This window comes from Verruconis gallopava (genome assembly GCF_000836295.1).
Source record: "Verruconis gallopava strain CBS 43764 unplaced genomic scaffold supercont1.5, whole genome shotgun sequence".
Lineage (NCBI taxonomy): Eukaryota > Fungi > Ascomycota > Dothideomycetes > Venturiales > Sympoventuriaceae > Verruconis > Verruconis gallopava.
This window is the reverse complement of record NW_015622141.1, coordinates 435664-461990: the sequence shown is the minus strand read 5'-3', so window position 1 is coordinate 461990 and position 26327 is coordinate 435664. Positions and strand designations below refer to the sequence as shown.

The 26327-nt window shown below is 49.7% G+C and overlaps 9 protein-coding genes across 9 annotated transcripts; 3 read left to right on the top strand and 6 right to left on the bottom strand.

Moving 5' to 3' along the window:
- The first annotated feature begins 113 nt into the window (after positions 1 to 113).
- On the top strand, positions 114 to 1299 carry PV09_02063 (uncharacterized protein). The gene is made up of 3 exons (XM_016355050.1): positions 114 to 198; positions 254 to 1069; positions 1120 to 1299. The coding sequence occupies exons 1-3, from the start codon at positions 186 to 188 to the stop codon at positions 1161 to 1163; spliced, it is 873 nt and encodes a 290-aa protein (XP_016217066.1). The 5' UTR covers positions 114 to 185; the 3' UTR covers positions 1164 to 1299.
- A 124-nt stretch (positions 1300 to 1423) lies between these two features.
- On the bottom strand, positions 1424 to 2792 carry PV09_02062 (fumarylacetoacetase; the record flags this gene model as incomplete). Its single annotated transcript, XM_016355049.1, has 2 exons — positions 2546 to 2792; positions 1424 to 2497 (listed from the first exon to the last, which is right to left on the bottom strand). The coding sequence occupies exons 1-2, from the start codon at positions 2729 to 2731 to the stop codon at positions 1424 to 1426; spliced, it is 1260 nt and encodes a 419-aa protein (XP_016217065.1). The 5' UTR covers positions 2732 to 2792.
- A 1542-nt stretch (positions 2793 to 4334) lies between these two features.
- On the bottom strand, positions 4335 to 6066 carry PV09_02061 (uncharacterized protein). Its single transcript, XM_016355048.1, has 2 exons — positions 5697 to 6066; positions 4335 to 5645 (listed from the first exon to the last, which is right to left on the bottom strand). Exons 1-2 carry the CDS (start codon positions 5785 to 5787, stop codon positions 4609 to 4611), a joined length of 1128 nt encoding a protein of 375 aa, XP_016217064.1. The 5' UTR covers positions 5788 to 6066; the 3' UTR covers positions 4335 to 4608.
- A 1657-nt stretch (positions 6067 to 7723) lies between these two features.
- PV09_02060 (uncharacterized protein) lies at positions 7724 to 10111 on the bottom strand. Its single transcript, XM_016355047.1, has one exon. The coding sequence runs from the start codon at positions 9652 to 9654 to the stop codon at positions 7831 to 7833; it is 1824 nt and encodes a 607-aa protein (XP_016217063.1). The 5' UTR covers positions 9655 to 10111; the 3' UTR covers positions 7724 to 7830.
- A 2746-nt stretch (positions 10112 to 12857) lies between these two features.
- Positions 12858 to 14014, top strand: PV09_02059 (uncharacterized protein). The gene is made up of 2 exons (XM_016355046.1): positions 12858 to 13010; positions 13078 to 14014. The coding sequence occupies exons 1-2, from the start codon at positions 12897 to 12899 to the stop codon at positions 13537 to 13539; spliced, it is 576 nt and encodes a 191-aa protein (XP_016217062.1). The 5' UTR covers positions 12858 to 12896; the 3' UTR covers positions 13540 to 14014.
- On the bottom strand, positions 13772 to 15137 carry PV09_02058 (uncharacterized protein). The gene is made up of 2 exons (XM_016355045.1): positions 14887 to 15137; positions 13772 to 14825 (listed from the first exon to the last, which is right to left on the bottom strand). Exons 1-2 carry the CDS (start codon positions 14928 to 14930, stop codon positions 14027 to 14029), a joined length of 843 nt encoding a protein of 280 aa, XP_016217061.1. The 5' UTR covers positions 14931 to 15137; the 3' UTR covers positions 13772 to 14026.
- Positions 15138 to 16980: 1843 nt separating this feature from the next.
- PV09_02057 (uncharacterized protein) lies at positions 16981 to 18572 on the top strand (the record flags this gene model as incomplete). Its single annotated transcript, XM_016355044.1, has 1 exon — positions 16981 to 18572. One exon carries the CDS (start codon positions 16981 to 16983, stop codon positions 18457 to 18459), a length of 1479 nt encoding a protein of 492 aa, XP_016217060.1. The 3' UTR covers positions 18460 to 18572.
- Positions 18573 to 18636: 64 nt separating this feature from the next.
- On the bottom strand, positions 18637 to 23177 carry PV09_02056 (uncharacterized protein). The gene is made up of 3 exons (XM_016355043.1): positions 22927 to 23177; positions 21080 to 22857; positions 18637 to 21026 (listed from the first exon to the last, which is right to left on the bottom strand). The coding sequence occupies exons 1-3, from the start codon at positions 23026 to 23028 to the stop codon at positions 19139 to 19141; spliced, it is 3768 nt and encodes a 1255-aa protein (XP_016217059.1). The 5' UTR covers positions 23029 to 23177; the 3' UTR covers positions 18637 to 19138.
- Positions 23178 to 23370: 193 nt separating this feature from the next.
- Positions 23371 to 25295, bottom strand: PV09_02055 (uncharacterized protein). The gene is made up of 3 exons (XM_016355042.1): positions 25023 to 25295; positions 24116 to 24967; positions 23371 to 24060 (listed from the first exon to the last, which is right to left on the bottom strand). Exons 1-3 carry the CDS (start codon positions 25061 to 25063, stop codon positions 23889 to 23891), a joined length of 1065 nt encoding a protein of 354 aa, XP_016217058.1. The 5' UTR covers positions 25064 to 25295; the 3' UTR covers positions 23371 to 23888.
- Between the last annotated feature and the right edge of the window lie 1032 nt (positions 25296 to 26327).

Below are 26327 nucleotides of genomic sequence, written 5' to 3'. Positions count from 1 at the left end.
GCAACTCACGTATCCCTCTGTTCCTCCACATTCCGAAGAAACCCTTGCTCGAAATGGGCCCACTGCAACAAGCACCACGCTCAGCCGTCAGAGAGTAATAATACTCGACTAGACTCACTATAGCGAAAAGGCTCAGTCCATGGAGAAAGTCCACTCCTGAATCCAAAAAAAAAACAAGACTATAGATGGCAAAACCAAGTGAGTTTTGCCAGCCAAAAAATCATGACAAGAGTATGAACTAAATGATCAATAGAAACACCAGTTCATTTCTTCTCTCATGGCTCGACCATGATGCTGGGAGAGGAGAGCAAGTCAGCTGACTACTGGAAAATTGCTGGCGATGCCGCTCTTGCGCACAAAGTCAAAGGAATTGTTATTATGGGGGCGCATTGGGACTGCAGAACCGATCATGGTGTAGAGGTTTCTATGACTCCGAATCCTAAGAAACAGCCAGTTGCAAATGTTGCCCCCCATAAGTACAAAGACTACAAGTTGAACGCAGACTTGGAAACGCCAAAATGTTGCATTCAGATGCTAAGAGACGCGGGTATCAACGCGTCGCCGAACGAGAATTTGGAATGGATTCACGACGTGTTTCTGATCATGATACGCATGTTCCCTGATCCTGCGACCATGCCACCAACGACGATCATATCAACTAACGGTAGATACGATCCTCATTTTCATGTGAGAGTTGGAGCAGCTCTGAGACCACTTCGAGCGGAGAACTATTTGCTCATCGGCAGTGGCGGAGCTGTACACAATCTGTATCGCAATGTGTGGTATCCAATGCTTCTGTACAAGGACAACTTTGCTCAACCTACGCCCCCGGAGCCATGGGCAATGGAATTCAGACAAGCTTTCCAGGACGTCGTTGAAAAGAACTCAGGACCGGCGCTGCGAAGGGGTTTGACAAGGCTGATGAAACATCCTCAGTACCGCGATGCACACGCGACGGACGACCACTACATGGCCGCCTTGTTCGTTGCAGGCGCTGTTGGAGACGAAGAAGACACTGGAGTAACGGGACAACTGAAAGCAGAAGACTGGGAGTTGACAAACATGTGTAGTAAGTGTTTTATTACCTAGGCGCCCGCAGATTAGCTAATGATTGTGTAGACTCTCAATATACGTGGGGGAAATATATAGATACACCTGCATAGTCATTATGCCCTAAAACTAGTAATGAGTGAAGGGTTGATTGACACAATCTGTATAATACACCCAATCGCCAATCAAGGCACTTTGCTGCGATACGATAGGACAAAGATATGTGGTGCCTCTATGTCGTGTCTCCTCAACTAGTGATATTCGTTCGTGAACCGCACAAACATGAGTTAAGTAGGAATTCAGCTCGTGAAAACCAAAAAAAAAAAAAAAAATTAAAACATCAAATATCCTCATTTTGAGATCTCTTTTCTGTCTACTTGATCTTGGAAGCGCCATAAGCTTCCCAGTTAAGAGCTGGTTCTAGTCTGCCAAAACTCTCTCCAAACCCTACACATGATTCCGAACCAAGCTCGCCTGCCCAGCCCGTCAACCTCACACTATCACCGTCCTCCAGATAACGCCGCACGTTCCCGCTGCTCAGTTTGACCGTCTCTTTGCCTCCCTTGGTGATTTCGAGAAGACAACCCAATGTACCAGCTGCTCTGCCAGATACTGTACCAGTAGCCAACAAATCTCCACTTCGAATGGCACACCCGTTGATGGTTTGATGAGCTATCATGTCTTTAAATGTCCAATACATCCATTCCAATTGAGAATTGCAAAGAACCGAGGTTGCGCCTGAGTCCTCCACAAGGTCGACTCGAAGATGCACGGCGTAATGGTTCTGTTTGCTTGCCGATTTTAAGTAGGGTGCTTCAGCAATTTCGCGGTCTGTTATCGAGGCCTTGAATGGCTCAAGAGCATCCACTGTCACAATCCACGGAGAAATGGTCGTCGCCGTGCTCTTCCCGTTAAACGGACCTAGAGGATTCATCTCCAGGCCTTGGATGTCACGCGCGCTCCAATCGTTCAAAAGCACGAACCCGAAAACATGCTCCATGGCATCGTCAATCAAAACAGGTTTCCCCATTTCAGATGGCTTGCCGACAACGCATGCAACCTCAAGCTCGTAATCCATGGCCTTAGAAGGCCCAAAGACGACTCCATCCGGAGACTTGAACTGCCCTAGCGGGCGCCGAACTGGAGTACCAGATATTACTATGGACGAGGTACGACCAGTGTAACCTACAGGAAAGTGCAAGAAGCCAGGAGGGAGTGATTCCACCCCGAAGACCGCGAGACCAGCATTGAGGACATGATTTCTAGACAAAGAAAAGTCGGAGAAGTCGCCAACGCGGATGGGCATAAGCATGCGGACTTCGTCCTTATGTGAACGGCATGCAGCAACCTTTCCGTCAGGCTCAACGGAAGACAACAAGCTCTGCAATCGATTTCGCACCTCACGATGACTTGGCCGACCAAGACCAGCGAAATCATTCAAATCCGGCTTTCATGGGGGTCAGACGAGGATGAGATGTAGAAGTAATACACATACCTGCTTGAGGGCATGTGATATGCTGTCTGGTAGCTCCAGCAGTCCTTGGTCAATTAATTCAGGAATGAAATACACATGTTCTCGCAGTCGCGTTACGATTTGTGGCGTGGCATGCTCTGCGCCTTTGGCTGCAACGCCGAAAGGAATATTGCTCAATGTGAAATGCGCATCGTCGGAGAAAGTCATGGCGACCTGGTAACAAAGTAAAGCCGACCCGAAAAAACGTTATCGCCCCAAGTCCTTGCATCTAGCTATGTAGACGGAGTCAAGGGAAAAGTACCATTTCTTACCAGCGACCAACGGATGGTGCGACAGCCAATCGAAACGCTTCGGCTCCACATAAGGCTGGCTTCTGGCCTCGTCAGCGACAAGTGCCGCACCTGTACGAGTTGAGACAGCCGAAGAGCCGGAGTTATCGGTCAACGTAGGAGCAAAGCCCGTCGCCAGCATGATGATGCAGGAGTGAAAGCCGAGGGGAAAGTGTGGTCGGAGACTACTTTCACAAGGGCTGGACTCGCTGAGGGTAAAGCGTCAGGTGGATTGGAACTCGTAAAAATTGTCTTGACACTAGAACTAGAACTAACATCCATCCTGATGCCTCAGGCCGCTTCGTAGTCGAAAAGTACTGGGGGACTCTTATTCGCGAGAACATACCATTTCTATTAGTCAGAACTTACTCTATAGCTGTCCCTGTATCTTGAACCACTTGCTTCACATTATGATCGACTGTCTGTCGCTGTGGCCGCCACTTTTGAAGATGAGCCTTTAGTTTCGCAGCCAAACTTTGGCCCTGCTTTGACGCAATGTGAGGTACGTTAAGAGAAAGTAATTTATCAAAGATAGAGTACTTTTTACTGTTGTGCGTAATCTCAGAACCAAAAATCGGGTAACAGAGAAGGCAATGAAAAGACACTTTTTAGAGCATGAATGCGTGGACCACCAGCAAATATGGAAGAGTCTAACCTGACACGTAAGACTCCGACCGGAAGTCGTCTCTGCCTGCTGACGTCGGGTGTGGCCCGAGAGTAATCTTCAGAATCTTATCGAAAGAGCATAAGCCTAGAATTGTTGTCGCCTTGATATAGTTGGCTTTGTCGTTGCACCGCAATGCAATATGATCTACGGAGCAGAGAGCTAGTGATAGCCACAAGTAGCTCAGGCGTACTGATTTGGTGTCCTGCTGTGCTCAGACCGATTTACAGAGCTCCGATTGGGTCAGATAAGTTGAACTCGCTTCCGGCGAACTGAGATAGGTACTGATCAATGCGTCGATACTGCATGAAAAAACGGGTGCCCTTCACCACAGGGTTAATAAGAACTTCTCAGGGTGATGACTAGGCGCTGTGGTTTGTCAGCTGTTCTGTATCGAGTCTAAAATAGTAGGAATGGTATGATCAATCAACAGATGCATTAGTTGGGTAAATAACGAGTTATCATAGACTGAAAAAAGGAGCGGACATGTAGATGAATGACTCACGACGGAGATCTGCTGGTGCCTATACGAGAGCGGAACCATTTTAAGGTCAACTCTTAGCGCAGACATGAATACAACTGTATGACTGCTTATGAGACTAAATATCTAGCGTCGTGGCTCCTTGCACCTGCAGGCCTTGTGCACCGGGAGAGATGATGCTTGCTGTTTCGAGAGGGCGGAGTTCAGGCGGCTAGTGCCTCCAATATGCTGCTCAATAGACGCTTGTCACATAAGGGATTGAATGTTCGAGTCGAATGCTTGTTGTTGACCGGCCGAATAGTTAATCAATACGAGTCAATCGATTTTCAAGCTCTACGGGAGCAATAAATCACCCTGGACAAACGAATCAAGACTGCAAAAGGAAATCAAGCCATATTTGCTGTGTGAAACGCGCGCCATTAAGTGTACAGCTGAAAATTACATTCCAATCCAGCCGAAACAAAACATACCCAGTCCTGCCAAGCGTACTTTAACCAGTAACGTTACCTCGAACGCCCTACTTCATAACCACATGATAGCAGACCCGCTGACTCCTGGTATAATGCTGATACAGAAAATGAAAAAAAATTTGGGGAAGAAGGACGGCGTATCATGAAGGCTGTTCCTCAGGCGAATCTGGTCGTACAAGGGTTTCTTCTTCTCGGGTTTCCGCCACCGTACTTCCTTCATCGTTCTTTTCCGGCGACGGGGCGACAAAATCAAAGGTTGTTTCCTTGGACAGGCCGGACAGTTTATGCTCGTCAGAAGGAATGATCTCGACGGACTTCTCATCTAGCCCATCAGGGAAGAAGTCCTCACGTGGCATATCAGCTAACGCAACACGATCGTCTTGCATCAAGTCACCAGCCCTCGCCTTTTCCTCTTTTTGCGCAGCTTTTAGCTTCGAATGAATTCCCTTGTGCACAACCGAACCAGCTGCACGACGAACCGACGCTGAAGCAGGAACTGTCCAATCTGGCGGGGGCACATTCTCCTTGCCAACCTCAGACTCCAGTTTCCTTTGCTTAGTTTCGGTATCATCATCTGAGCTAATGTCGAGAATACTGGCAGAGTGCTCCATTAGGTTGGCAGCTTCCTCCTCTGGAGTGTCTTCGTGAATCTCAAAAAACCACGACTTGGGCATATGTTTCGTCGATGCAGCGGCTTCTGTGTTTGGAGCGGCAGGCTTATACGAAGAGATAGTGCCGCTCAAGGCGGCATCAATGGAGAATGGAAGGGAGGCGACTTTGCTTGCACAGAAAGCAGGTGGATCGATTCGTCGAAAAGGTGACGAGCTAGCACGACGACCCTTGGATAGCAGACCAATACGTTTATGCTTTGGCGAACCCCGGCTGTGGGAGATTGGCGTGACGTTGCTTGATGCTGGAACAGACAAGGAGATTGCTTTACGGTTCGCAGCGGGTGAGCTCGGAGGTGTAGTGGTCAGGGTTAAACTTGCCCGCGAAGCCTTGAGGGGTGTACCATCAGAAGCCTTGGCCTTCTTGGAGGGCGAGGCAAGTATGTTGGGATCGACATTCTCGAAATCAAACTCGTCGGCGAGGGTGTCAGGCAAAAATGCTCGCTTGTTGGATTTGACTTCTACAGACTTGCTGGGTGGTGCAGCAGGGTCTTCGTGTATGGCAATGGCTATATGATGTAAGTCAAGAGCAGGTTGTTAATCAGCCAGCATAAAAGTACCATTCTGACGGTTTTTGATGCTGCCAAGAGCTTGCAAGCGGGAGCCGTCGAGGGCAGCAAACGGCTGACGCGGCTGAAGATATGTGGCCATGGTAGTCTACAAAGAATGAACCCAATTGACGGAGAAAAGGTTTGGCAGCCAGTTGCACAAGTAGGAAAGACACGGGTTTAGTTCCTCGTCTCGATGCCGTCTCGAAGGGGATCTCGAAGGCGGTTGTTGACAAGTTGTTGATAGGGCAGATCCAAGGAATGGTAGAACTAAAGGGGTGCGACTGTCCAAGGGAGTGGTACGACGGTCACTGGCGGCGACGAAGAGCTGACGAATGCATCTGAGCAGTTCAATGATGGCGAAGAGAAAGGAGTCCAGCTTGAAGGAAGAAGGTGGAGGTTCGAGGTGAGAGGGGCGGCAATGGTAATATGAAGGCGTCGCTCTGCACGGACGCCTTCGCGCGTCACGTCTCTCGCGACTGGGCGCTAATCCCAAAGCGGAAGTCCAGGAGCACAGCATCCCGGCTAAAGTCTGCAGCCAACGTCGTCCTTCTCTTATGCGGCGACATCCATTGGACCGCCGTTGTCCCGACCAGACCTCAGCGACGATCTTACACGGCCGGCCTTGCATCTGCACAACGCCAGCTCGACGCGGTCGTGCCCTCTTCGTGTCCGCAGGCGAATGCTGGGGCGTTGTCCGAACGTCGAACGCCCTCCTGATGCGCCCTTGCTGCCACTGCCGTGAGAGACCCGCATATGCAAAGCCCACAAAAGTATGAGATTTGCAGACTGCACGTTGTTCTTCGTGGCTTCGTGCTTCCAACCGTTGTTGCCCTCTCGATGCTCGTGTTGCAGAAGCCGTTCATGCACTCCTTTTGCACTTGGCTGACGCCGCAGGTTGTGCATGGTGCCGCCTCGAAGCTTTGCGTCATCATAGGCGCCAGTATTCTTCATCTGATGCTTGCCTGCTCATCTTTCGAACTGCTACGCCAGTCCTTGCCATTCCGTTCTGAAACGCTTTGGCCTCGAATTGTCCGCGTAACGTTCGGGCTACTCACTAAACTAGGCTCGCTGTTGAGCTCTGTATCACTATGCTTTGTTACAATTTTGTGATCCAACAATCGAGATGACCCTCTGAAACGTCATTCAGATCTAGACGCTATCTCCCGTTATTCGTACATCATCCAGACACAACTGATTCTCCCACCTGTCGCAATCTCCCTTGTAATCGCACTCGTCCTCAGGGGCTCAGTCAATCCCTCTGGATCCAAATACTAAGTTGGTTATGAAGTATCGTAAATGTTCGTGTTGTGAAATTTCTTGGCCCCCTTCTTGAATCTGTCAAAAGCAGCAGAAGGTCAGCTGCAGAGCCCTGTCCACCGATGCCTCACCTCAGATCAAGCACAAGGAAAATCTAAGTATTTCAGCAATTTAAAAGTTAATATTGTTCGAATTTTTCTTTTCCCCCAGCCCCACGTTCCTGGGAGTTTGTAATCCATATCCGCATAATCCCATCGGCAGAATGTTCCAATGCTGGCTGCAAAGCTGGTCTCGTGGGCGTCGTTTCTCAGGTGCTGCGTCCCGCTTTCCTCATCAGTTGCAGCGAAAATAAAACTTGCTACCACCACGACCGAACACCTGATGCACGTGCATCTCTCGAATGCATTAGACCGGATACAATTTCAATACTGATTTCCTTATAACTCATTCGTGCAGATTTGTCGCCCGCGCCCACGAACATGTCTCTCGTGTTCATTGGCGTAGGTTTGGTGCGACGCGCGAAGCTCTACGATTCGCTTTTCTACGATCACGAAAATCACACGTCTTAAACCGAAGACTTCACGTCCCTCACTACTGGTCCATATGCTAGTCATCATCTATGGCTTCTTAACCCAGAGCATGGAGCAATATCGTAGTTTCAATAAACTCCTCCTTCGTCAAAAGTAAGTTAGGACGTGTATTGAAGTATCATGTGAACAAAATCCGTGCATCTGTAGCAGTAAGATTCACCATCATTTGCTCGAAGAATAGTCTGTATTAAGATTACTATCAACAGTGTTAATGCTGAGGGGGCTAATAAAAAGTAACAGCAAAGCCTGTTCGTGATATACGTGCTGTGTTGTCTGAGAAACTTGCATTCCCGGACCTACAGAATGTCTTTCTTATGCTCATGTTCCCCTCTTGTATCCCTATCCTTCATCATCTTATCGAGTGTATCTGATATGTTCTGCATCAGCTGATTGCTCCGCGACCTGTACTTGCTCGCCTTCTCCAAGGCTTCCTCCAAGGGATCTTTCACGGCTGCATCATGCAGGATCATGCTACTCTGGAGAAGACTTTTGACAATTGAACTTTGAACATGGGTTTTGCATCCAAAGCCCTTCGCTGAGCTAGGATCATATGTCTGATCACGAAGGTATGGACCAATATGGGCCGATTTGCGAGATTCTGCCTTGTGATAGCTGTCGTAAAGCTTAAACCCGGGTTTGTTAGGTCTTGGCGTGTATGCTGGGTTGAATTCTTTCTTTTTTGCTCGTTCTAACGACTTGCATGGCATCTTTGCTGCTTCTGTCGATTCAGCTTCTTCGCGAAGCGCCGGGACAATGTTATGGAAGAAGAGTGGTCTTGGGATAATATTTTCGCGTACGACGCCATCCGTCCTATCAGATTCCTTTGCTGAATCATATTTTTGTTCACCAATGGCATCTTCATGCTCTGAATCCATGTATACCGTAATCTCTAGCGTATTTGATCCATTGCTAAAGGTCCTCCTATGATTACGTTCAATGTCCAGCAAAGGTCTCTCACGCAGTGGAGATGGTGGCTTCGGAGATAAATCTGATTTACAGGAAATGTTGTCAGCAGAGAGGAAACATTGTGTCTGTAGACGCGGCTTCAAAGGCTGTGAGTTGCTTGTGTTGGATGGCCATTGCGGACTATGGATCTGAGTCTCGGTATGACCTAGGGCTTTTCTTCCAGGAAGTGGTGAAGACACAAAGTCAAGCCTGAAAGGAGGCGGTTTGATCAAATTTTGGCTTGTTTGTACATTTGCTGAAGAACATTTACCGTTTACAGTCGCTATGTCCTCGTCGTTCAAGTAGTATTTGTTGGGGCTCAAGCTCTCAACTGATTTTTGACTGTCCGAGAAATATGCTGAGTCAACGTCACGACAATTTATTCTATTCTGTCGCTGCTGGTGCCTTGGTGGGTTTCGTGTCGCTGGTGGAACTTGGTAACTTCGAAATGAATGATAGTCTTCGACGTCCGATGTTGGTGATGAGGTTGCGGTTGATGAAGACAGGAATGGATCAGGTATGCCAGCCAAAGAGAAACTTCCGTGCATCAAGCTGTGGAAATTGGCAGATTGGTTATTGGTTGATGATGCTGTGGAGGATTTCCGTCGGGGAGATCTTTGGGTATCGGCCGAGGATGCCTTCTTTAGGATCAAAGCCCGGCTAAATCTAGTCCATGATTTTGACCGACCATAAGTAGGCTTTCCATCTCCTGTGGATTTACGTGCTGGAAGTGTGTTCAAAGAGCCTTGTTTGATGTGTTTATTGAATTTATGCATGGCGGAGTACATCTTTCGTTGCTTAGGAGAGACGTGTTGAGAGTAACCCTGCAAGTCCGTCTCTTCTGGCAAAACAGTGATGCAGGTAATGGGATACTCATTCACAGCAGCTTCGTGCTGTGCAAATGGCCTCTCTGCAGCTTTTGGATAGAGAACGGTGTCTAAGCATTCGAGGACTTTGTCGGCAGCGTCAGCCGTCCTCTCTTGTGGATTTTGCATGATTTGAATTAAGCCTTTTCGAACGGCGGCTTCCGTAACGATGGTGAGTCCGGGCTTCTGTAGAGAAGGGTTATCACCTCGAACATGAGTTGTATCAACACCGTCCCGGCAGATTTGCCGAGCGTATGTGGCATGACGTTTTAGCGATTGTACCCGCTTTGGTGTGTGGAAACGGTCCATAGTATTTAGAAGGTAAAGAATGACAGGACCTGTGGTCAAATAAACGAACGACTGCCTGCAGCAAACGAAAGGCAGATGCAATGGATCTAGAGAAAGAGAGAGAAACCTGATAACATAAATGCTTTCAAGGCCGTAGCACACATCGTCCGATGATAGACAGTCCGACTTGCTTCTTTCAACAAACGTGCAGAAGAAACTCCTGACTCCGGACACTGCTTGCTCTACACATACCGTCACGAGATGAAGGACTGTTCACTAGGTAGTAGCTGTGTTCGCCTGTTTGGATGCATAGATCTCAAGAAAAGCAATAATCTTTCCTGTTTGGGCATGAGCTGATAGGCGGGCGATAGGTCAGCCAAAGAGCACTCTGGTGGCACTGCTCTATCCGGAAAGGTCAATGCGGAGACCTGCACGTACATGCACCAAATCATGCACAATGGGAGGTCCCATCCGACGTTAGCAAGGGGATAAGCTGAAAAGACATGGCTCCAGTGGATAGATGTGAGATGCATCAGCCATGCGAACGGTAGAGGAGCGCCAAAGTTCCGCTGCAAGATGCGAGCATCGCACAGTAGCTGAATCTTTCCTGGTTGCTATTGGCGACCGCAGCCACGGCGACGCCTGACAGTGGCTGATCCGTCGCTGGGCCTCCGGTATGATCGCAGCCAGGGTAACCACACAGAGAGAGCACTTTCATGTCGAGGTATAAAGTGTAGATTCTCGGGTGGGTGGGTTGGTATTACGTAGCTTGGATGCGAAAAAGTGAGAAGTAAAAGGTTGGACATCCGCGCGTACTTTCCAGCATGCTCTATGTAATAGGGAGCACTGCTAAGAAACCTGCTGCACAGTTCCTGGGCCTTTGAATCTCGCAAGCCAACTTCAAGCATGGAACTCGATCTCTATACTTTGCACAGAGTATGGGCGAATCATTCTGACCCGTAAGTTTGTTCAAATTATAGCAAGGATTCCCGATCATTCCAACGCCTTCTTCGCTACTGCCGTACAGCATCTTGAGTTACTACAAAGCACACGCATCGCAAGGTTACTCACGGATCCGCAAAGCTGGGCTGCCTAAGACCATCGCGGAGGTCTAGAAGATATTTCATTGCGCTTCATCGCGCTGCAGGTTGTAGCTCTCGACTTGGTGATCATGATGCTAACCGGGATTATACGCGAAATCGTTTGATATATTTAGTATCGAGCATTTCTTATCTCGAGATTCGGTGTCATTGCCGTGATGCTATAGCAAGGATGAAATTTGAGCACCCCCGGCATCTCTGTACCTGTGATCACTTGACGAGTCATTTGGATTATCATTTTTCACCTGCCTGGTGTACTTGCTTTGCGTCCACACATTCCTCAGATTCGGAGAGCCCTCCCAGCAGTGAAAGCTGTGTCTTGTCCGTTCGTGAACCATCGCACTGCAGATGACCATTATGAGAAAGTGCGGAGTTGATACAGTTCGGGCGCGCTCAGTATGTTTTACGAGCCTTTCTATCAACCGCTTGTTGCATCGTCTGCACTGATTCAATCCACATTTGAAGGACTAGCATCGAGTGGCTTCGACTGCAACAAGGAAAGCTCCAGAAATGCTCCGCAATCTTCCTCGGAAACTCATTTGCGGCTGCTCTATGATGGGCACAAAAATAGCAAGACCAAAGGAAAAGGATGCAACCGCAGAACTCCCGGAAGTTTTACTTTCCTGGATTGAATCACAGCACCTTTTAATGACATTCGATTTTTGTCCATATGGAAAATCCAAGGTCGTTTAGCAAGCTAAAGGTCTTTCATTTCTTGCACATACGTTGCAGAATTTCTATGCCAGCTTGCATGCGAAAGCATCTTTTGGCCCTTTGGAGGATTGGGGAACAATGATTTCGTTCATTACAGCAGAGTTTTCCTGATGCACAAGCTTTGCTATCGCGACTCTTTGATGCCTACGCTCTTTATTTTCGATTTGATAAAAAAGAGTCGCTTCTGGCAGATGAACGAAATCAACTTGAATTGCGGGCAGCCAAAGAGAATGGAAACCTGGTGTTCTTGCCAGATTTTGCTGCAATGTGAATGTATGCCACAGACAAAGAAAAAGGCAGCATTGCAACAAGTACAACGAGAATTTTCTAGTGGTTATGCATTCCTTAGAACGCTCCTCGTTCTGACAGGCAGCTTGTCCGGAGACTGCGTAAAATTGAAATTCAACCGAAGTTCGCTGCTGCCTTTCCTTGATAAAATCTGCTCAGTTCCACTGTCATTATCGCACGACTTATCTGAAGATTAGACAAAAGAGATCCTCGAATTCATGAAAAGGTATCGCAGCGACATCTTTTTGGTTCGACAGGTCGAGACAAGGAGGTTGTAGCTGCAACATATTTACAGGACTTTACTGCGGTTTCGTTGTGATCTTCCTTGAACCTTGTTCTGTCGATCTGACTAGGAGCAACAACGTTCACCCTAGCATATGGATATATCTTTGGCACACCTTGCAGTATTATTTATGACATTACTGCTCAGCTGCATTATTAATTGTGGCGTGGTTACTGTCCAAATTCCATTGTCAAATCCGCGATCTAGACGTCATGAATTCAAGTGAAACAGGGCTTTATACAGCCTTATCTGAATTTCTATAGCTGAATTTGCAAAAATACTTGATGTTCGCCCTCGTTTCCGTTTGATATTGACATTCGGCAACAATCTTCGGCAAAAATCTTCGGCAACAATCTGTTTCTTGGATCTGCGTGATATTCGTTGAGATCTGGCAGGTTCTGATTTGCAATTTCAATCGTGACGAATATCTACACAAGGTGCAGGACCTCTGTCTGAAAGGATCTTCGAATGTCTGAAGGCGATCTAATTTCTCTTCTACTGCCGTGAATGCGCAGTCCTAGCTGCGGCCGTTGCGTCGATCGTGCTGCCGTGAACGTACGGGCTTTGGAGACTGAAAGATTTCAGCACGTTGTGACCAAAATAGTTCATGTTTCTCATTGCACGGGCATTTCTAGCTTCAAGAAAAAAACTCTCGCAATGCGCTCATTTATTACAATTGACTCAGATCAACTGCCATTCTAAATCACAGACACTTCTTACACTTGAGCATATCCTCCACCGCGATGACACGGCCCGATCCGCTGGGCTAGACCAAAATAGGAAACCCCGGTAAGAACGAAGACTTACGAAAGCCGTTAAAGGAAATTATTTCGCCCAGCAGGAGACCCATCATCGTCCTCTCATCGTCGACAACAAAGATGAACTTCCCTGGTACAGGCGGCAGCAGTGCATCGCCTCTTGGCGTTATGGGCGGAGGCATGGCTGGGGGCATGACCGCACAGCAGATACAGGAAGCGCAAATGATCAAGACGGTTCGTACATATTTGTGTTGCGCACCCATTAGGTCCAAGCAAAGCAGCTAACAATTTGTCACAACAGATGCAAGCCGTGATGGAATCCTGCCCTGGCAAAACCGTCATGTCCGGAGTTATGGGCTTCGCGCTTGGTGGCGCCTTCGGCCTCTTCATGTCCTCGATGCGATACGACACGCCGCTTTCCACCACACTTCCCGGCACAAACACAGCCATAGCCGACCTTCCCATACGACAGCAGCTGAAACATGGCCTGAAAGACATGGGGAAGCAGTCGTTTTCGTCGGCAAAAAATTTCGGCTTGATCGGTGCTGTGTTCACGGCGTCGGAATGCACAATTGAGGGCCTGAGAGCAAAGAACGATCTGTGGAACGGCGTAGCGGGCGGGTGCATCACAGGAGGTGCTCTGGCAATGAAAGCAGGACCGCAAGCAGCGGCTGTTGGGTGTGCAGGCTTCGCAGCATTCAGCGCGGCAATAGACGCATATATGCGGATGCCAGAGGATGAGAAGAGGATGCCTGTTGTTTAAAAAGCTTTATTGTCTAGAGATTCACATGTATTACCAAGACGCTTTGGGTTCTATATATTGCATAGATGGATGGCGTACGGACAAGGCAGTATCTTCACTACTTGCATAGGAAGGAGTTTGTGTGGCTACTTGATCAAGGGGAGACCAGATGGTGTTCTTGTGCAGATTGAACAATCAAGCAAACGTCTCAAGAACTGAATAGGCAAGCATAATGTGAAGACTAGCTGGAATTGTCACGCGAAAAGCCACCGTGTTCAGCAGGTTTTGCTAAGTATTGCTCTTAAATGCCATCAACTTCGACTGCAGACTATGCTGATAGATAGTATGGGTCACGAAGGTTTCCACCCCACGATAGGCCAAAGTAAGCCACAAAGTTCATTTACTCGAGTTTAGGTTCTCTTGCCAGCCAGAAAAGTGACTCAATTCCTTTCGGCATCGAATTGATCTAATCGCCATTATTAATTCAAATCAAGGGTGCTCTCTATTTCTATGATTTTCCATTCCATCCGTTCATTTCAATACCCACACTGTTGGGTCTGTCTGGCTGAGCATCCATGCTCATTTTCGCTTTGATAACACCGTCATGACTAGCCATGACTGGCTCACCATCGCCAAACATGTAATACTGAACTCCAAGATAGCAATCACACATTGCCTGGAACACACCACAGAGTTTGAACGCCCAGGGCACATCCGAGCTATCCTTCACGAAGAAAAAGACCATCTTGAACGCATCTCCAATGAGCCAATTTGCCAAAACAGAGAGTCTGAAGCCCTTGCAGCACCTTCTCCGCTGATTTGCCATAATCTGAGGTAGGGGAAGCGTCGCTTCGATCGCCAGCGCCGTATAGCCGAGCAAGGTAGTCCAGCTGGAATAGAGGCTCTCGTTGCGATTGAACAACAGCTGGCCCACAAATAAGGCCAGCGTGAAATACGCCAAGAATTGCCAGTACACCTTTGCATTTCGCCACTGCCAGAATTGGTACGGTCTGTTCTCAAAGATTGTGCCTATACGTGCTGCGGTGTCCATGAAAGGCGTATGATGGATCTGCAGGGGAGGGCGATGTGTTAGGGCAACGTGCAGAAGCAGAATCTGCATGAGGATCATGACAACGGCTTGTACGAGGAGAGCAATGTCGTAGCGCGCCCCTAGCCAGTAGTACACCTTGAGAATAGAGGCGAGGAGCATGATGAGCGGTATGTCGAGAGAGAAACCGGAGCTTGTCCGCGTGTTGTGGATGGAGTAGATCTGGTCAGCATATGAGGTAATGGGCGAAGTTATGAGACTACACGATCTCTCATCAGAATGGCTGCATGACCGTGTGAAGAGTACCCAGCCAAACTTACAAGATGGGCGCAATGTGGTCGACAAGCCATCTAAAGAGACCCATTCTGGTCAGAGAATGCGACGTCCAGCCAGCGGACGCGAAATGTCTCACGGACAGGGAGAAGGCTAAATGACGAGACAGGGACGTAGTAACGGCTGGGTCATTGCAGGCCAGACGGCTGTGGGACGATGGAGTTCCGGCACGTCGCGGAGACGGGTTTGGTGTTTTGGAAGTAACAAACTTTCACTGCGTGTGCTGCTTACATCAGAGAGGAAACGGAGCGCGCGCGACCACCCAAAAGGGGGAGCAACGCGCCATCACCGCCGTCGTCGTGTGCGCCGTCTCCACTCTCTTGCTCTCACCAGACGGGCCATGTGTCCCGGCAGCCAGAACGCCTCTCATGCTTGAATGCAATCGCGTCTTCACGCCACAGGTTCTCATTCTTGTATCGGCGCAAGCGCAGTCAGCCCTGCGTGCTACGTCCAAGCTCTCGTATCGATCGCCGACAGCCGCGGTGGACTGAGGACAGGTCAGCGACCCCACTCGCCTTCCGGACGAGAGCAGAGAAATCCAATCCACTCCTTCATGCAGAGAAGCTCCGAGAGCATGCGTTTTCGAACGATCCTATTGATTCCCTCACCGCTCCCGTTATGCGTCTTTTGCGCCAGCAAATCGCGACGTCTGCCGGGCTGGAATGCACGTCAAGAACGGGGTCCTGAACACCAGAAACATACGCCACTCAAATCTAACCACGATGGATTGTTTTTTCAAAACTCTTGACTCTCTTTCCCATTCTATGTTTCTCAAATTGGCCGCCCTAATTTTCCTTCCCGAAGCTTCCGCCCTTCTGTGACTGGTCCTGCAACGGAGGCGCACTTGGACTGGTCGTCTCTACCCTGGTGCTACCTCCTGAGGCCCAAGCATCCAGCTGATGTGTACATTTGGCTGCCGGTTCCGTACCGCCTTTTGTACACCCCTCATATCAGCAAAACCCACCAAAAAACCCACCCTCTCGTGTTCGTTTGTTGAGTGAGTGCAAGACACAGACGGATGGATACCGACAGCCAGCCTCCTTGCCAGCCGGTAAAAAGCAAATCTGCTCAAACTGTGCAAGTATTAAAGAACCTCACTTTCTTAATCCTCAAGTTTCCGTAGTCGTCGTTTCTTTTCTTTCTCAGCTCTCGAACTTTGTCAGAGCAATCGTTTTGTTGGGCAAAGCCGAAGTCAAACACCTCACTATGCCACAACGCACAAAGTCTGGCCAATCTTTACACCTATTACGAGATCCATCACCGAGCCCCGAGCCTAATCCTGTCCCTCCTCCGTCACCATCGTGATTCATTCAACGTTTCATTTATCACCTTGTGCGGCTGTCCAATCGACATGAAGGTCGGTCTTAACGATCTAGCCCGTTGTACTTGAGAAGAAAAAACATTAATCAGCTAAACGGCAATTGGCCAGATCCCTCTGTAGAGGTCCACTCGATAGCCATCAGGCCGTAATATTCACAAAAACGTGCATTAAGCCTGGAACAAAAGCACTGAACTTTACGCATATAGCGGCGATGTCGAGAATTCTTGACACTGATTAAAGCACTTCGGAAAGAAAAAATACATGCATCGAATGGTAGACAGTGGTATCTAACTTCCTCGAGATGAGCGTGATTGTTCTGACGACGATTAATTCACAATGTACTATCTCGAACTTCGCTCTTTATAAAATAATGACTTCTAGATCACACAGCTGTGAAGCAGTCTCACTTTACTCCTTGATGCTCTCACTTTCATTCTAAGGTTACACGGCCGACCAAGCTCACTGCAGCAGGATTCACCTCTCACCAAAACCGTACAATACATGTTCCTACGCCAAGGTTCTTTGAGCTGTTTTCATCAAACTACCATTCCTTCAGCTCTAGTTTGGCATGAAGACAATGGAGCATATCTTTGTGCACACAGCAGCTTTATTATATTGTCCAACATGCCGTCGTGTTTTCCTTGCATCACCTCCCGTTTGCGAGTACCACGTTTCATGTTTGCGTGCCTGGCAAGAGTAGTCTCCACTGCAAGACAACAGCGAAGTGTGATCGGTTTCTCCGGCGCGCCACCTGCTCCAGATGGATCTTGGTGCAGAAAGGGCGACTGATCACGAACCTTTGAACATTGTTGTCCTCGGTTCCTCGTTTGCCGGATTAGCGGTTGCCCACAAGTTTTTACGAAACACGATCGAAGAGATCGGCGTCACCCGTAGTGCTCCGCGCTATAAACTTGTTCTCGTCGGGCCTTCAACATGTCTATACTGGAACATTGGTGCTCCCCGCGCGATTGTTGACGCAACGCGTCTTCCCATTGACAAGGTTTTCATTCCTTTCCTGCCACTATTCCAAGACTATCAGAGAACTCGGTTCCAATACATTCAAGGCAAAGCCACGTCCATCGATTTTCCGTCCCGTACCGTCATTGTCGAAGATGTCGACACAACGTCGTGGTCGTCGCAAGCTTCACGTACCGAAGGTGAGAAGCGAACGTCTGGAGTAGCCACCAAACGAATGGTTCAATTCCATGCTCTGGTGATCGCAACGGGATCGTCAGCTGACTCTCCGCTACTATCGCTTCATGGGCCTCACGAAAAGACTGTCAAGGAACTGCAGGCCTTTCACGAGCGTGTCGCATATGCCTCAAGCATCATCATTGCTGGGGGTGGCCCCTCGGGAATTGAGTGCGCCGGCCAACTTGCCACGTGGGGAAAGAAAGACAAGAAGGCAAAGTCGTTGCATGCAATGACGAGCTCTGGATCTGACTCGGTAGAATTTGAAGAAGCGAGTTCTTGGAGGAGGCTACGCAAACCGACACCTGAGGACGGAAACGAGGGCGAAGCTCGACCTTCGTCGGCCCCGGTTGCGCGGTCCTCAAACGCTCGCAAGACCATCATTCTGATCTCCGGACATGATCGGCTCTTGCCACGCCTCCCGCCAGAGTACGGCGCGCAAGCAGAGGCCAAACTGAAGAAGCTTGGCGTGAGCATCATTCACAACTACCGCGTCGAGCGAGCAGTCGAGACAGGCTCTGGCAGCATACGCTGCATCCTGGACGACGAATACGCCATATCCTGCGACGTCTTCCTCCCTGCGACTGGCCTGCATCCGAACACGGACTTCATGCCCCCGGACATGCTCACCGCGTCCGGGTACATCGACGCCGACCCCCAGTCGCTGCGGGTCCCGAACGTGGAGCGCGTCTACGCCATCGGCGACTGCGCCAGCCACTCGAAGAACAGCATCCAAGACGTGTACGACTCCCTGCCCGTCGTCCTGCAGAATCTGAAGGTGGACTTGCTGGCCTACGAGTACAGGAGGGAGCATCCGTTCGGGGGCCAGGGCGTGGAGGCCAAGCTTGAGGCTTTGGAGGACTTTGCCTACGTGCAGAACCCCACCGACTCTCAGCTCATGCCGATCAGCAGGTTCGGAGGCGTGGGCATCCTGTTCGGCATCAAGCTGCCCAGCTTTATGGTGTGGCTTATGAAAGGGCGGGATTACAAGATAGCGAGGGCCAAGTTGGCTGCCGGCGCCGGCAAAAATCCTTACACCATCATCTGACGAGGACGCGGCGTTTGATCTGCCAAATTTTGTCCGTCCTCGCAATTTGAATTTGAGCCATGAGCGTGTATTCATTTTTGAGTCCATGTTTTGAAAGCATCACGGTCCTTACCGGTTCTACCACATCACGACCCCGCGGGAGACAAAGACAGCTAGGAATGGCGTCGATAATATCATGAACGAATCTGTTATTCACACCTATCCTGTCGTGCTGCTGCACGTTTATAGCTATTAATCATTCACTTGTGTGTACGGCAAGCAATTCATATTCACAGAATTCAGTATCTAGACACGTTCGCGTCGTGTCGTAGCTATGCGTGACCTAAACCAAAAGTTTCCTGACCCCCTTTCACGGCATTAATGCCCGTCCCTTCGATTTATTCACTCTAAACTGATCACTGGCCGTCATCACCATCATTGTGATCTCGGTAGACCCCAACATTGTCTTCTCCACTTGAAGTCTGAGACTCCAGGATATATTGCAAAGCATGGTTCGACTGATAACCATTTGAGTCCGTGTTAAGATGCGAAGCAGTCCGGGTTGCTCCAAAACATCGAGTTTCTTTAGATCATGCTTCCCTAAGTTTTCAATATGCGTTCTGTCACTGGGGTTCGCTACCCCAGTAGTGGATTGTGCTGGGTGATCTCGCTTGGCTGCTGAGCTAATGGGTGCTTGCTCTTACAAAGGAAGTGGCCTATCGCTTTGCACTTCCTCGGAAGGTTTCGACTCTGGTGACCACTGCTTTGTGGGAGCTGAGATGGTAGCGGCTTTTTCTTGCCCTGCAGGCAATGAAGACACTTTTTGGGCGGAAAGAGGGGCCAATGTGTTTGAAATTGAAGCCTTAGCTCGTGCCTTTGCCGCTCTCCTCGCCGCCGCTTTGGCGGCTCTAGCCTCTTGTTGTTGCTTGGCCAATTCCTGAAGCATACCCCGCATCTGTGCCCTCATTTTTGTAGGCTGCATCTCCGGCCAGTCCACATGCAGATCAAACTCTCTGGAGAGCAGCTTCCGGCCGAATTCTTGAGGGTCTTCCATGAATTTGTCAAGATAGCCAAGGACATAAATACCGCAGTCATAGTAATTGTTCTGCTGAGGGATGCCTGCTCTTGCCGTCATGCTCTTAATGTTATCCCGATCAATATTCATGTCCCGCTTCTGTTTGGCCTCGGCAACCAAGTACTCTTTGAGTGCGGCAACTGTTCTGGGATGCGCCGTTCCCATCGGGTCCATGATCACTATCATGGGCTGAGCGGTGTTGTATCTTCGGAGTGGAGGAGCTGACTTTCGTCTGCCCTTTTTCTGCCTATTTCCGGATGAGGGAGTGGCGTTTCCGAAAAGGCCGTCCGACATTTGAGACGTGTTAATCTGAGAATTCTCCACTTGACTTGACCCTTGGCTGTCAGGGGCGGACGGTCTGACTGATTTGGATAGGACTTCATCCAAATCAAAAGTCCTCTCGCTTTCAACCACGATCTCAGCGGTCTTCGATCCACGTCCTGCCTCGCGGTTTTCTTTCTGCGATATGGGAGAGCCTGTCTTCATTCCAACAGATCGGTTGGCTGGTTCGTTAGGAGTTGATCTTGAAGAATTGCCAGCTCCGATCGCGTCGACTCTCGGCTCTTCCGCCTCTGTGCCATCCACTTCAACAACCTCCGAAGTACTCTCATCAGGAATTCGAGCATCTGGCGAGTCCAACAACTTGACAGATTGTGAGGAGCTTTTCTTGTCATCAGCTTGAGCTTCTAAGCCTATATGCAAGTCTTTCTCTATTGCATTCTCGACTCTTGGTAGCAGGTTGGGCAAGTTGCAAATGATCGCCAGATACCAATGCATCGCTTCGTTGACAGGCACAATGACGAAATCGTAGCTGAAAATATCGTCCTTCGCAGTCCAACGCTCGACAGCGGAAAAGTTGATGCTAGAGCCTGCTCGTTGAAGTCTTGAGAGTGAGGACGTGTCGGAAAGAACTGTGTAGAAGAATGTATTGAAGAAGTACGCGGTATGCGGCTTGAGCTTGTCCTTCCGATTCTCTTGAAGCCAACGAATGTAGAACTCAAGAAGGTTGTCGTTAAGGAGTTCTCCCTCATCCAGGCGTTCGAGATCTGCAAAGTTCACAGTGGCACGTTTCTTGCCAACTTCTGGGTACACAAGTGGTTGTTCCCATGGGCGACCTAAACCGTGCGTCTTTGAGTAACGCTCGAAGTGCGGTTCAGACGAAGGCGATGTTGCTTTTTGTGTTCTCATGGACGTTCTCGTCGATCTAAGAGCTGAAGGCAAAATAACGTCATTGCTAGCATCGAGCCTAGTACTCCGTCGTTCCGCCGGCTCTAGGGCTGAAGCCATTGTAGTCTGGTTATTTGATGCTTCATTTGCCTTCATTTGAGAGATAAGCGTACGTCGTGAGCGTGGTCGGCTATCTTCAACAGCAGCATGTTTCGCTTGGCCCATGGCTAGGGTATTTCTTTCAACACGCTTCGCTAATACTTCTTGCTCCACGCCATCATCAATAACTTCGATAGAAGGCTGCTTTGGTGCGTCTCGCTTTCCAAACACACCCTTCATCCATGCGCTGCTCCCGCATCAGTAATTTAAATCAAGCGCAGAAGTTGAAATTTTTCTTACGCTGTTTTGTTCTTTAACTCATCCTTGATCGTCGTCAAATCTTTCACGGCTTCCAGGAACTGATTCTGCACGTCATGGTCGTGGAACTCTATGTCGACTCGGTCTGTGCCACCAAGCTCTAGTCGCATGATTGAAGACTGTGGATCAGTCGAGTACACTACCTTGCGGGTGTTCCGCAAATCCAAACTGCATCCAGGAGTGACTGGTTTTCCGTTCTGATCGAGCAGCACAGCGTTATGGTAAGAATCGCCAGCATCGATCTGAAGCTGCATGAATTCGAAATTTTCCCATACAACGCCATTGGCATCCACCAATTTTGCAACACTGAAACTTTTCTGCTCATGTGGCCTTTGTTTGCCGCTCAGCCGCTTCAAAGCTGCCGTTGGTTTCCGTGTTGAAGATTTCTCCGGAAGAAATGAGCCTGGCATGCTGCCGTTGCCGTGCAGCTCATCCTCTTGGTCAGTGTCTTCCGATTTCTGCTGCGGTGAGCTGGGCCAACGTTTCGGAGGGCCTTTCCTGGAAGGACTTCTCGTAGGGCTTTGTCTTCTAGCAGATTGGATCAATTCACGGGCCTCTCCACGACTACTATGATCAAGCAATTGAGCCTGCTTCTTTGAATCGAGACCATGAGCGGTGCTTCTTTTTGGCCCTAGAACATTTAGAACCTGTGACTTAAGGATGGTTGAAGGTTCCACATCTTCATCTTCGATCTCAAAATTCCGCAAAATCCTTGGCTTCTTAGGATTCCTCACTCGGTCGTGCATACGGTAGAATTCGCTCAAGCCGGTCGCTTGGTTGATCTTCGTTCTGCACTGAGCCTCTGTGGCCACCTCGGCCCCATCAAACGGTCTCTTCGACGGCCGCTCGTACGTTCCAACACTCTGTCGGTTAGTGCTTTCGTCGTCTGAAATCTCGAGAACCTCCCGACCAATGTCCGGTTTCCTTGCAGATGAGGAAGTGTAATTAGCCGGCTTGCTAGCTTGAATCATTACCGTATCGAAATTTCGTATCGTTGGCTGCTGTCTAGCGGGACGCTCAAGCAATCTGTCAAGTTGTCTAGATTCCTGGGCTCCGCTAACTTCCCAAGGACTTAGCAGGCGGGAAGACACGACGCTGCCAATTCGCCTCGTTTGAGGAGCGGTATGCCCTGAAGCCTTAGACACACGAGTAACCTCTACGTCGGCAGTTTTGCCGCCCATTTGCGAGCCTTTCCCGTCGTCTCTTTGCTCTGATTCGTTCAGCCTCTGTCTCTTGGTTGGGCGATCGTCCTCCGTAAAGTCATTCGCGTCTTTTCTAACGTTTTCACCCCTCGAAATCTCAACCGCGAGCTCATTTCGATGTGCACCCGTGCCTTTCCCCCCAAAGCTATTTGTTTGAAACGCTTTACCTTGATGCTTGGTGTGAGAAATGGTATCCCTTGGCAGAAAAGCGCCGCCGCTGCCAGGCTTCCGCCCGCTCATCGGCACCGTCCTCAACTTGTTGTCAGGTCCCGGGCGCGAATGCGGTCTTGTATCCGTTTGGGTGCCAGCATATGGTATTTCAATCCGCACAGCATCGTCCGGGGCGCGAAAATTTCCCAGCAAACGAAGCTCGTCCTTTTTCTCCGCCTTGCGCTGGTGGGTCATGGAGGCACTCTCTGTTTTCAGGATCCTGGATGGCGGTTCGGGATATGGGTCGTCTATTCTCTCACGGAGTTTCTTTGTATTGTACGTAGTAGGTCTGGAGGGCAAGGGAGGTGGCCTAATGTTGGGTGCTGAGCTCTTGCCGGCATCGTTATCCTGCGAAGAAAAAAGATGTACGTTAGCCATTTTGACCGCTTAGCAACGAGTGCGCGTTGAAGGGCACACCTCTGTGAGATCGACTGGCGCGCTCGAGCTTCGCAGAAAATCACCTTCGTCGTTTCCTTTTCCAAGAAATTCAGACACCGAGTCGACGATCTTGCGGTACATGAACGCTCGAGCCTTTTTCAGCGCTGGCGGCGGTGAGCGCTTGTCCCCTACGCAGACACGATCATGTAAGGAATCACCGTTTGAACAGGTTGTAAGGTAGAGTCAAAAGGCATGTTCTCCGTGATCGCGCAGACTACGCGGACTGAAAGATGCTGATCGAACAAAGAGGCCGCCTGCTCCAAATGTTGAAGGCTTGTGGAGCTCGCACCAAACACCAAGGCCTTGGGCTTGGTGACGAACGTGGGGGGAGCACGCGAGATGAGATTTCACGGACAAAACACGCGTTTCGTCCTAATTTTACACCTGTATGAGGGTCACTCGTCACTCTCGCTTCGGAACACATCTCGCATCTAGCCTTAATTTCATTTATAAACCCGTTGTGCACGGATATTCTCGTTCAGAGACGACCAAAACAGTTTCCTCAATATCACACGCTGCAGCAATAATTGTACATGACCTTTTTCAGACAGCCACAATCCCCCCCCAGACTCCAGGCAGCGCAGACAGAGAAGCCGATGGCGATGATCCAAAAGGATGTCCTGGTGATCTCTCTCTTTCTCTACGCATTTGCAGACACAAGAAAGCAAGCGTTGACCTATACCTATTCCATCATATCCTTCCATGTTTTTCTGGCTCAGGACCTAATGATGCTGGATAAACCCACCCAAATGCCGGAAAAGTGATCATTTGTTTTTTCGAGTCGTGAAGGCTGCCTCAGAGCAATAAGGACAGGATTCACGGCACAAAACGTGAGAAGGAGAAATCGCAAAGACTGGTACAGGAAGTCCACGCTAAGCACGCTCAAAGGACAAAACCTTCGCAATGCAAAAAAATGAAATGGGGGCTGAAAAGTACGCTGCCTAGGCGCTCGACTTATCCCTAGCTGTGTGGCCGTCGTCGCTAGTAACTGTGACACGCCGTGGTTTCTCACGTGCCTGGTCAATTGCACTGCGCTGAGAGATGCTGTCGTCGTGACTTTTCCACACGATGACGGTATCTGGTGGCAGGTGCAAGACATGCTTGATGGTATCCCTATGTCGCAGTTTAGCACTTGGTTTACGAGTTCCCCTATGCGAGGCTTACATACCTGATCTTGACGTTCCTGCCGCCGTCGTTCTTTGTCCATACGCTCACAACGTCCTCCTGAGCACGGACACTGACGACAGCACCGCACACCTCGTCGCTAGCCTCCATGAACTGATCGCCCACCATAGCCAGTAACAGATCCTCCCAATATCGATCCGCCACCCCTTTCTTAAGTCTCAATATCCACTTGCCACCCTTCTTGTTCGCCTCGTCCTCCCAGACAGGTCGTATGCCTTCACGAAAGAAATGATAGTCCGAAACATGCGGCAGCATTGACGGTCGCTTGCAGTGCACGTACACGGCCCAAAAGTTAGGTATAGTCTCTATGCGGCACATGGGTTTGATCGACTCCTCATAGTCCATGTTCTTCGAGGTTGGGGGCCGATAGTAGATGATCCAGCTGTATCGCAAGGGGTACTGTTTTGGCGGGTCTGCCAACGACGCCCTCTGCAGCGCGCCGGTCTCCTCCTTTGCCTCCGCTTTTGATACAGTCGGCGTCTTCAGCGTCGATGCTGCCCGGTTCGGCGGTCGCTCCTTCGCATTCTCCTTGCTTGCTGCCGAGGGTACGCTCGCAGTAGATGACGACTTGCTACCCCATTCAAACGCAGTGCCAGGAGTCTTTGGGGTCTTGTTTGCCGAGCCAAAAGATGCAAAGGCACCTGTACCCAACCCAAAGGCGGAGGTCGCGCCACTTGACGGAGAAGCAACGCCGGACGCGCTCAGCGGTGTGTTGAAGGGATTGCGGTTGCCGTGAGAGCTGTCCCCGCCGAAGCGCGGTTTCGTAGCCGAGAGAATTCTGGTCGAGGTATCCTTTGACGGGTCGTCGTTTGTGGATAGTGAGAGCTTACTGTTTCTATGGACAACGGTTAGCGTTTGGTAGTTGCTGCTACCCGAGGCCAAGCACATACGCTGAGCGACGAGTCCAGAGGTTCTCTCGGTCTCTGTCCATAGCCTGCAGTCAAAGAAGAAGCGAAGTGAGGCGCGCGTGGGGAGAACGAGCGGCGTCAAGCAATAAAAGCTTGCGGCAGAGACGGCGGCGCAACTTGGGAGACCACAAGCGAACGGTAGAGGTGGGTATCTATGCTTGTTCGGATCTTCTTGGAGGATGAATGGCCGTTACAATGCAGTGCTGAGTCGTAAAATGGTAATTGGGGCTTGTTAACGCTGATGCGGTGATAAATTGTGTCTTGTTTCCTGTCCGCCGTCGAGGGTGGCTGCAAAAGACACATGCCCGAAGAGGAACAGCGCCTTGGCAGGACTCAGCGCGCCACCCCGTTTTCCCTTGCCTGTCACTGAATCCACACCCTCTTTTCTTTTTCCTTCTTTCTACTCCAAGACACATCTCACAAATCCAGTTGCCTACCAACAAGCCCACTTCCACTTGGTCGGCTACTTTCGTATCATCACTGTGTCGAGAGTGAATTCACCTCTTCTAAAACCGTCGCTATGAGGGTCCCTTCCCGCGAGGGTTGCGAGGCTTCATGACCTGGTGACGACCTGACAGTAGGAACATATCATCTTCTCCGAACTATTCGTGCCACGCCCCGATCAGGATGAGGTAAGCCATCGAGTCTTCCATTGCTCCCATCCACTTCTCTCACGAGTTTTGTTTTGATGAATGCAAAAAGAGCTCTGGTAATCTTATGTTTGCGCCCAGCAGCTTGGTCTTTCACTCGCGCGTTGGGTCTGATGAGAGAAGGCAAAGTCTGAACATCGTCCTGCAGCGCCACATGGTTTCGCGATAGCTCGTTCTAACGAGCAAGTTGACTGACGAGTGCTGCAGACCTTTGATGAAGACGAGTTCCGTCAATCCTTGTGTAGATACCTATGTTAATTTACAACCTCGACTCTACTGTGACTTGCATACAGAGCCATGCGTTTGGTGCAAAATGCCGCAGTATATTAACTGCCGCGGTTTGTCTTACTACCAAACAGGTAGCAAAATTACGATGGACTCAACGCGTTCTGAATCGTTAGTAATTCTGGCAAAGACGATCGAGATTCGGTTGTCCCATGTCTACAGCTTTCGCTAGACACTGTTAGCAATTCGTGCCGTGTGGAGAGAGTGGTCATGTGTTCGGGCGTGTGTTTTGTTAATACGGCCCTCTGAAGCCAGAGAAAGGCCGATTTCGCCAATGTCGCGACGCGATTGTTTAGAGAGAGCGAACGCCTTCAGCCATGGACAAATCCTGGGGAGGTGATGCGCATGCAAA